The sequence below is a fragment of the Manihot esculenta genome, chromosome 6 (assembly GCF_001659605.2).
Source record: "Manihot esculenta cultivar AM560-2 chromosome 6, M.esculenta_v8, whole genome shotgun sequence".
Taxonomy (NCBI): Eukaryota; Viridiplantae; Streptophyta; class Magnoliopsida; order Malpighiales; family Euphorbiaceae; genus Manihot; species Manihot esculenta.
In genome coordinates this window covers 24,075,794-24,085,598 of record NC_035166.2, presented here as the reverse complement: position 1 = coordinate 24,085,598, position 9,805 = coordinate 24,075,794, and the positions used below count along the sequence as shown (strand labels likewise).

Here is a 9,805-nt window from a genome sequence, read left to right as displayed (position 1 = left end):
CACATTAATTAATTAGGTCCATTGGCTGGTGATATGAATATTTTCCATTTCCGACAACTCCTAAATCATCCTAACATCAACCAATCTTGTACGTGCAGATGGAGTTTTCTTATAATTTAACTGAAAAAATCAAAATTTTTTTTTTATATCAAATTTCAATTATATGTAAAAGATATTATTATGGGTTTCCCAAGAGAATTGGCTATTATAGTGATAAGTATAGTAGAATGCATAATGTGTTGTTTCTTTCATTATTGGGCAACACAAGCACACGGACATAAGGACATGGGGACTGAAAATCCTTATCTCCTGGGGAGGGAAGGAGAGGTGGGGGTGTTAAGAGAGGAGAGTGAGAGGGACCAGCAACAGCAACAGCAAACGATGCTCTCAGGGAACTCAAAGGGACCAACAACTACGTACGTCTATCCCCACTTACTTGGACTCTACACCTTCTTCCCCCCCATAATTAATTATTCTTTCCACCTATGCTCTACCTAGTAGCTACTACACTTTCTTTCTTATTTTCTATATTATTCTTCTTCTGCTTCTTATTCTGATTTAGCATTACACAATCCTCACTAATTATATTACTTATAATTTTGTTTAATTATAATTCTCTCTACTCAAACTTTTTTAATTATCCAATTCCCCAAGCATAACGTTTTTATTGAAAGAGAATCTATTTTCTTTAGTTAATTTGTTTAAATCTTTCAATATATTAGTATTAAGAATGCAAAGTGATCTTCTAATTTTTAAAAATGACCCACATCATTAAGAGTATTTTCTTACATGATTAGCTTTTCCCAACTTGGCTACTAGTTTTTGGATTCTCTCCATAGCCTAATTAGTTAAGAATCTTGGTTTTTGAAAAAATAGCACAATAATCGGATTAAATATGACAATTTCCATGTCTGGCCACAATAAATGCTTCATCTAAGTCAGCAAGCATTAATGTTTCTTCTTCTAGAAAGGCAATAAGGTTCCTCATTGTTAAAGAAATAATGAAAATAAAATCTTATTATTTTAGTTTTACCCATCGTCATAGGTTTTTTAACTTAAAAAAGAAAAAAAAGAAAATCTTTACAAATTAAACAAGCAAAATGAAAACCAATAGGGTTTAACTCATTCGTGATGAAGTTATTTTTAAATTTGAAAAATTTTAAATTCAAATTTTAATTAGAGCTAATAGTAGAAAAAAAAAACAACAATAATGAACGCAGCTCAAACACAAGATTGATAAACTGCTTTACCAAATTAATAAGCATAATACTAAGAAACATGAAAACCTAGTCCTTAGACAGCAAGTGATAGATGGAATTATGGAGGAGGGGGACCTTAAAGCTTTGAATATGTTGAAAATTATTCAGAGTGGCATCATGCATGCATGTCACAATCATGTGGTCATGTCCATGGCTCTGCCATCTTAATATCAGCCTGATTCGTGATGGTAACCCTACAACCCTATTATAGGGCTGCTGTTCACCTACACACATATATATGTCTCCATGAAGCAATGTTTGTTTTTGCTGTGGTCTCTTTCCCAAAACATTCTACCCTTGAGGGTCCTCCTCCCTGTAGAATTATATATATGCTTCAAATCATTGACATCAAAAATCTTTTCTCCTATTTCAAACAATTTTATTCACAACTCAGATTTTCAGTCGTGATAGAATGAGAAAACAGTCATATTTCCCTTTTAACTTTTAATATGTGAATAGCTAATTTTTATAATTTACGAATCAATCAATATTAAAAAATTTTAATTAATCAGCTTGATGGGTTAAGAAAAGGAGAGTTTTAAGAGTTTTTAAATATCAAAAAAATCTTATATTGCTTTTTCTAAAAAAATCCTTTTTCGAAAAAGAAGCATTACTTGAAAAACTATTACCTGAAGGAAAAAAAAGAAAAAAAAGAAGAAGTGTATAATAGACAATGGTTTTTTCCCAAGCAGAAGCACTTAATTTTTCATTTCCCCAAATGGGATAAGATTAGGGTTATCCAAAATAACATATACGTATATGGAATTGTTTGTGGATGTGATATGGGGGATGAAAAACACAAGATTCTGGGTAATTAAAATCTAAAGTCAACAAGTTCATCATTATTTATTTAATCAACTCTATTATATTTTTTCAAGAAGAACAAAAATTATAGCTTTCCTTTCCTCTCATTACTTAATTTATTCACAAAATCTTATGTACATGGTTACATTGGTATCCATATATTCAACTGTAAATCTTATTGTGAAAATTACTTAATTTTTCAGTGAAATTGAAATGGATCTCAGTGTTTTAAGCATACATAAACAGTGAGAGGGAATCCAAATTCGTTATAGTTTTTTTCTTTTCTTTAATAAAAATTGGCATAAGTGCATGAGAATAGAGAGATGATGGAATGAAAATGGGAGACATCCTCACATCCCTGATATTATTATTAGATGCATGGTCATAGTCATTCTTTATAGTGTACCTTCCATTTATTGCCTTTGTTTGTCTTTTGCCTCCATTCCTTCTCCATCCACTAAGTGCTCTTTGCCTTCTTCCTCCCCAAGTGCCTTTTGATACTGAATTTGCAACTCTCACTCTCATTCTCTTTCTTCTCCAATTAGGGTTTCCTCTTTGGGAGTTTCACCTGTCATAAATCTTTGAAGCTCTCTCTTTCATTGGCTAAGGCTACGTTATCTTGGGAAGGAACAAAGAACATCTAGCTCTTCAACTCTTCAGGAAAGAAAAGGTACTTCTCTTTTTATTCATCTGATCAAAGGAAACCTAGATCACAAACAGGTAAATATATGTAGCTTCTTTATTCCTTTACTATGCTAATAATTCCTTTTTCTGTTTTTTTGTTGTTTTTGGGTAAGCTAAAGGCTAAGGTACACTAGAGCCCTCTGGGTTAAAGCCTCTGGTTTAGGGCTTTGCTGTGTTCATGTACAACAAAAAAAGATATAAATAAATATACTCAAACAATTACAGAGAGTTGCACTATTCAGATCCCATGTTCAAGAACAAATTTCAGAAGGATATTATCCCCTTTTGAATCCTCATGCAGCTTAATTCTGCATAATTGGCGTGGAGAAGATATAAATTTATGTGAGAGTTAATGAATAATAGAAAAGACAAATTCTGAAACAAAATTAAAGGAAGACATGCGAAAGGTTGTGCTGGTTGCGAGGGTAAAGTGTGAGAATTAAATTGTGTTTCAGAACTTAAATATAGGGAGGTGAAAAAAGGAAGGGAAGAAAGAAAGATAAAGAAAGCAAGGCAGAGAAAAAGCAATTTAGGGTAGTTAAACTAGCTGCGAAAAACAATGAAATAACACTTAATTCCTAGATTTCAATAGATATATGCATGTTTTCGTGTCTCAAAGATTTGTATGTGCGTGTGTGAGAGAAAGAGTGAGAAAATTGAAGAAGGGATGAAGTCCAGATTTTTCTTAAATTGGTACTTGACCTTTTGAAAGCTTATGAAAAGCTTATAAAAATAATATAGGAGTACGAAGCAGAATCACATGATAGGAGCCTTGAGGAGTACTTAATACAGTAAGGGAGGGTTGGGAAAGAAACTGATCATCTGAGCAAGAAAAAAAACTAAAGGATCTGTAGAATTATTGTTTAACAGTCTAGGCGTATAACATTCTTTACTAAAAATCTGAAAATTTGAGGTCAAGCAAGAAAAAGGAAAAAAAAAAAAAAAAGAGAGGCAGAAGTAGTCTGATAGTTTAAATTTGAGGAAAGCTTACAAAAAGATTAATGGGGTTCCTGCACAATACTCTCCTTGTTCAGAGAAAAATGGCATCATCCAGCTCCTACAATTCTCCCTGTGCTGCCTGCAAGTTCTTAAGGAGGAAATGCATGCCTGGTTGCATTTTTGCACCTTACTTCCCACCAGAGGAGCCTCAAAAGTTTGCCAATGTCCACAAGATCTTCGGAGCTAGTAATGTGACCAAACTGCTGAATGAGCTTCTCCCACACCAGAGAGAGGATGCAGTGAACTCCCTTGCCTATGAAGCGGAGGCACGAGTGAGGGACCCAGTTTATGGGTGTGTTGGTGCTATCTCATTCCTTCAGAGACAAGTCCAAAGGCTCCAGAAGGAACTTGATGCGGCCAATGCTGATCTGATCCGCTATGCCTGCAATGAAATCCCAACCGCATTGCCTGCACCGCCGGGGACCAGTTCAATTCACCACATGCCTCCTCGGCCCAGGCCTGGTGATCATTTTAATAGAAGAATGGGTAATGAAGGGGGTTTCTATCAACCTTCTGCTATGCCTCTTCCTTATAATTTTCCTTGGAATGACAACCCATCTGGGGATATCAATGAAGGAGGAGGAGAAGGCAACATGTGAATCTAGAGAGAAATCCCACGTAGGGTTTCTAGCTATCCCCCAGCGCATGACTTGCTGGAACTCTCTCTTGGTATGGTATTATAAGGTTTCTAGCTAAGTAGCCTCACATGGACTCTTTAGCTAGAAGACTTGATTATAATTTCATAACGTGGTAATTTTGTTTTGGTCGGTTTGGTAATTATACAGATCCTGCTAAAATCCAACAAGTGTTAAGTATTTTTAGCATGGCATTTGGGACCTAAATAAGGCTGTATGTCTTGATTAATTAGTGTGTGGCTGCTGAAACTTTTCCTTTTGTTGTCATTAGAGCAACTCTAGGCATGTGCATGCGAGGGTTGCTAATTCTCTGTGTCATTGTTTATGCTTCAGAATAAATGATAATACATTATTTTAAGTTTTAAAGAGGATTCGCTAGCCCAAGTCTAAATCTTGTATAGTCCTCCTTTATACTATATTATTCTTAATTTTTACCTTTCTTTCTGCAATTTGTTCTTGAGGACCACCTATTTAATTTGCATTCTCAGAATTTTTATTTCAACTACTTTTCTTTGCCATTCAATATTTCAAATAGATCCATATTAAAGATATGTAAATTCAACTCCAAGTTACACCTAACAAAAGTTTTTTCTTATAATTTTCATTAGGTCTATACTTGATAGTCTTTTTCTACGTAAGCCTAAGTCAGGTTTATTTTTATGAAACAATAGAGAAATGAGCATCATCTCTTCCTCATCTTTTTAATTTTAACTTAAGCTAGCTGAAGCTTTGTTCTCAGATAAAATTAAAGAAAAGAGTACAGTTTGAGTCTGTTGGCTTAAATTTGTACAGGTCCTTATAAAGCTTGTGATGAAAACCAACCTCTAACCTTTCATTTCTATTGTAGCAAAAGTATCCAAAACAGTAAGTCACAGTTTTTGCCCTTCATTGGATCCGATTCATAAAAAGTAGCTGTTCTTCCATGTAAGAGGGTTTTCAGCTTTTGTTCCACCAAGCGTCCAAGCCCCATCACTCATTTTATCATCCACAATATTTGCTGGACAATAGACCGCCTTCTGCTCCCTCTCTCTCTTTTACTTGCTCATAGTTTTGTCCTTCATGTGCTTCAAGTTGCAACCTTTTTTTTTCCTAGCTTGATCATCTTCCTCCATTAATGTACACATGAAGATAATACCCATAAACAAAAAGCTATTGACAATTCCATTTTCTTAAAAAAAAATTAAAAAATGGGGGCAATTAATTAGCCGAGGAATTTAGGGTTAGGGTTTGAAATTGCACTTAAAAACAGTCATCCAGGGTCAGCAAATCAGCATATTCTTATTTTCTCTTTTATGTGTGGTCTGCGTGAGAGATGACTTTTGAATTTCCTTATTTTCTTCGACTGTCTAATGCTTTTCATTCCTTTCTCTTTCTTTCTTTCTTTCTTTCTTTCTTTCTCATACATAAACGCGCGCACACACCTACTAGCTAACATTCATTCATGTGTGCTTTTAATGTAGCAGTACAAAGCTCTCATCACTAAACACGACCATCTCTTCTGTTTCTACTCCACTTTTTGTCAGACCACCTTAGACCCCACAGATGAATTGTTGAGCCACTGTTTGTGCATATCTTCTTTCGCTGTGCCACATATATATATATAGATATATATATATATAGACACTGTAAGTGCAACAACACTCTTACAAATCATCAACAAAAGTTAAACTGTCCTCTCTCTCTCTCCCAATCGTCTCTGGATTTGAAGCTAGCAGTTCCAGTGATGAAACAAAAAAAAGAAAAAGAAAAAGCACGTCTGTTGTCCTCCAATTCATCGCCTCCTCACCAGCCACCACTTTCTCGAGATCGCCAAACTCCTACCTTTATCTTTCTTGGAGTTTTTGGGGCAACAAAATCTAATCTCTACCTCTGAACTTCTGATTTCTCCACCATATAAATTTATATATTATATAAATTTGGAATGTGTGATAATTTATATTATATGCATATAGAGGGGTTAAGGGGGGTGGGTGTGATATATGTACTGTTGGATCAGAAGGGCAAGTCAGAGTGGGGAGAAGTAAGGCTTTTCTGGAGTTATTACTGAGCTTTTTATTAAGAGTAAAGAATGCAACAGTTACTGATTCAGAATCCATCAAACCTATCAATCTTTCTCTCTGCAAAACTGCAAAGACGTGAGAAAGAAGCAAAGAGCAGGTGAAAAATAGCAGGTCTTAGATAGGACAAGCTATCTTAACAGAGGCTGTGGGGTTCCTATTATGCCCTGCCCACAACAAAATAAAAATTATTTCTTTTCCTCCCTTTAAAGATGCAGGAATAAAATTCTTGTGCTTGTGTGCTTCCTCTCGTGGGATTTCTTTTTCCCTTTAAAGATCATTTCGGTCCTTCTTATGTCAAGTGTAATTTGGAATTTGATGTGTTGAAATCTCTCTTAGAATTAGAGGTATGGATTCAATTCTCTCAATCACCAAAAAAAAGTCTGTAATTTGGAAATAGAAATGTCCTACTTTTGAGGAGGAAAAAAAAAGATGAGCCTTTCATCTATCCCTGTATATATTTAATTAATTAATAATGAATAAATTTATAAATAAATAAAATAAATTTCTTAAAAATTAAAAATTTAATTTTTATGAATGAAGTAAATATATACACACACCAAGCCTTATAAGAAATGGGTTCAAAGAAGTGAAAAATAACAACTTCCTTTTTTCTTCTTATTTTTAAAATTATATTATATGAAAATTATATATTAACATTTGAATAATTAATTAAGAATTTTATTATTAAATTATATTATCAACATGCAATAAGAAATAATTGGTATAACGTGCTGCAAACAACTTATTAAAAAACATAAATAAAAAATTAGCACAAAAATTGAATAAAAATAAATTGGGTATCACACAAATAAAGGAAATGGAGAAGAAAAAAAAAACAATTGTATGCATATTAATCAAATGCTAGAGTAATGATGTTACCCATCTTCGGATACAGGATAGGTATCCAAGTTTAGGGTCGAAAGTGCATCAGGACCCAAATCTAACGGGTATGTTTCTTTAGCTTTTTCAATTATTAATTTATTTTTTTTTTCTTAATCTATACATATATCTACGTGCAGTACAAGTTGAATGCAAAAGTTGAAGAAGCACATCAAACTTGTACCCTAGCTAGGTATTTGAAATAATGGTACAAGTGATAATTGATTAAAAATAATTTTTTAATAGTGGCTTTATAGAAAGAGTTGAGATTACCAATGATGATGAGCATGATAGTTATAATAGGCGTGAGTATAAATTAATAGAGGATTATGGGTTAAAGAAATGCACTTTCTTGATTCATATATTCTGTCTTTAGACATTGGATTTGCATTAATATTTTATTATTTATATTGTGAGAGAATGGAATATATTGAAAGAGTTGTAAACTTTGAACAATAAGGGCAAAGAATATCAGCAGCACCTCTAATCATATGCGCAGAAAGTGTTCATTTGGAATATGGCCAGGTTTTTGACTTCTTCAAAATCATTCTCACAATTCATCTTTTTATTTTTATATTTATATTTCTTCATTTTTTTTAAAATTATATGCATACATGATATCTTTTGCATTTGTTAGCTTAAAGTGTACACTTTGCAGCACACAAAAGAAAGTGCCCTAAACCTAAAGCAGCCCAAGCCTCAGCGTAGGCAAAGAAGGCCCAGCAGAAGACATCGATAGGCCGTGCGGGCAGGTGGATAGGGCATGCGATTGCCATGCCCTCGAATTTTGCAGCACCAGCCAGGGATCGGAAATCAATGCTCTGGCTACCCATTTTCTACCAATGAGCCATTGTCGTCTTATAAGATCTTAATTAATCATCTGATTAAATTTTATATTAAGCTATAAAGTAACTAGCACGAAAGTTTACTGCCTACTCCTAGACCCACTCCCACGGACCCTGGTCCTAACTTCGGTTTTTTTTTGTTTTTTCGCTAAACGATGGATTCATTAAGCCTTCAACGAGATAAAAATTTAAAAAACAAAGTTCATATGAAAGAACTAATAGTCATTTACCGATTACATCTAAGATACTATTCTAAATTGATTTTTTATCCCATTTGAATTTAAAAATCATTGATAATTTCAATTCCAAATTTAATTAGATTTATTCAATTTGAAGCTGAAATGGGTGCATGGGGCGTATTGAATTTTTGCTTATTTAATTCTGAAAGCACTCATAATTAAATACTCAGATTCAGATCACAGTCGGAAAAAAAAAAGTCTTGATGATCTGAGATCCAATAGAATAGGGTTTTACAAGAGTTTTGGTATTGAAAAATAAATTTAAACTTTCTGGGGAAGGGGTTCCCCTTTTATCCATTTCGCTATGCTTGCTGGTGACGTGTAGAGGCCTTTCCATGATTGGGACACACGTCTCTGACATACAGATTCGAGCGTACGGGGGTATCAGCAGCCTGCTCATGTGTAACGGCCTCTGATTCTCCTCGTGCGTACGCTCGAGCGGATCTGCTATGCTGTCTTAGTATGGCTCTGGATACTGGGCTGGGCCGAAAGTCGGGCCGGACGCTGAGCTTGAGAGGAGAGGGCCTGCTGGTCGCGGACTGGGCCGATCTGAGTGAAGAAGCTTGGTTGAGCCCGGCCTTGAAGGTTGAATGAGCCAGGCTTGTTGTGCATATCAGGTGTGTGGGCCTCTACGTTATGGGCCTTTGGCTGTGGTCAAGCCCCTGATCCGGGGTGAAGAAATCCAGCGGTCATCAATTGCCCCTTCACCTTCTCGGTAGTTATTGCTCCCACTGCCGAGGGGGTGAATATCAAGAACCATTATGACCGCGCCTGTTCGTGTTCAGGTGCCTTAATAATATCCTTTCATCTTTCTGTCGTTGTGCAGTTTCCGAATCCTATCTGCTCTTTCCCCCTTCTGGCTTTTCTCCATTCTTCGTGTTCTTTGCTGTCTTTGCTTTCCTGTCATCATTATCTGGACATGTCCTTTCTTTCCTTTTCCATGACTATCTTTTAAAATTCTGACACCGTTAGCTTAGAGTCTAGCATGGCTCTGCCCCGTGCTAAGGCCTCAGGCTCCGGGTATATATCAACGCTAACTTTTCTTCATTCTCAAATCCTCTGCTGGAACAAGAGGTTCTTCCTTTCCGTTTCTCTGTCTGCTTCTTTCCTCCAGCGAGATTGTTCTGATTGTTCTGTTTTATCTGCAAAGGATCCATTTGACGCCTTCTTCAAACGGAATGAGGTGAGCTTGAGTTTGTATTGCTTTGTTGCCCCAGAGGTTTGTTTTAATCTTGCTTTTATCATCTTGATGGAGAATTGTTTCTGACTTGTCTCTGTTTTGAAACTTTTTGCAGTACCTGAGATAAGAATGGGTCAGTTCAAAATTCTTGAAAATTTGATGTTACCTCTAAGGAGTCTGGACGGTTGATAGGCGGTTGTCGAAGCCGTCAAAAATAAACC

At 35.3% G+C, this 9,805-nt stretch overlaps 1 protein-coding gene across 2 annotated transcripts; it reads left to right on the top strand.

The window, feature by feature from the left end:
• The first annotated feature begins 2,483 nt into the window (after positions 1-2,483).
• On the top strand, positions 2,484-4,747 carry LOC110617406 (protein LATERAL ORGAN BOUNDARIES). Of its 2 annotated transcripts, none has more exons than XM_021760156.2 (2): positions 2,484-2,783; positions 3,782-4,747. In XM_021760156.2, exon 2 carries the CDS (start codon positions 3,788-3,790, stop codon positions 4,343-4,345), a length of 558 nt encoding a protein of 185 aa, XP_021615848.1. In that variant the 5' UTR covers positions 2,484-2,783; positions 3,782-3,787; the 3' UTR covers positions 4,346-4,747. The 2 variants fall into 2 exon arrangements, with proteins under 2 accessions (XP_021615848.1, XP_021615847.1); XM_021760155.2 differs by having other exon boundaries at positions 2,485-2,733.
• The last annotated feature ends 5,058 nt before the right edge of the window (positions 4,748-9,805 follow it).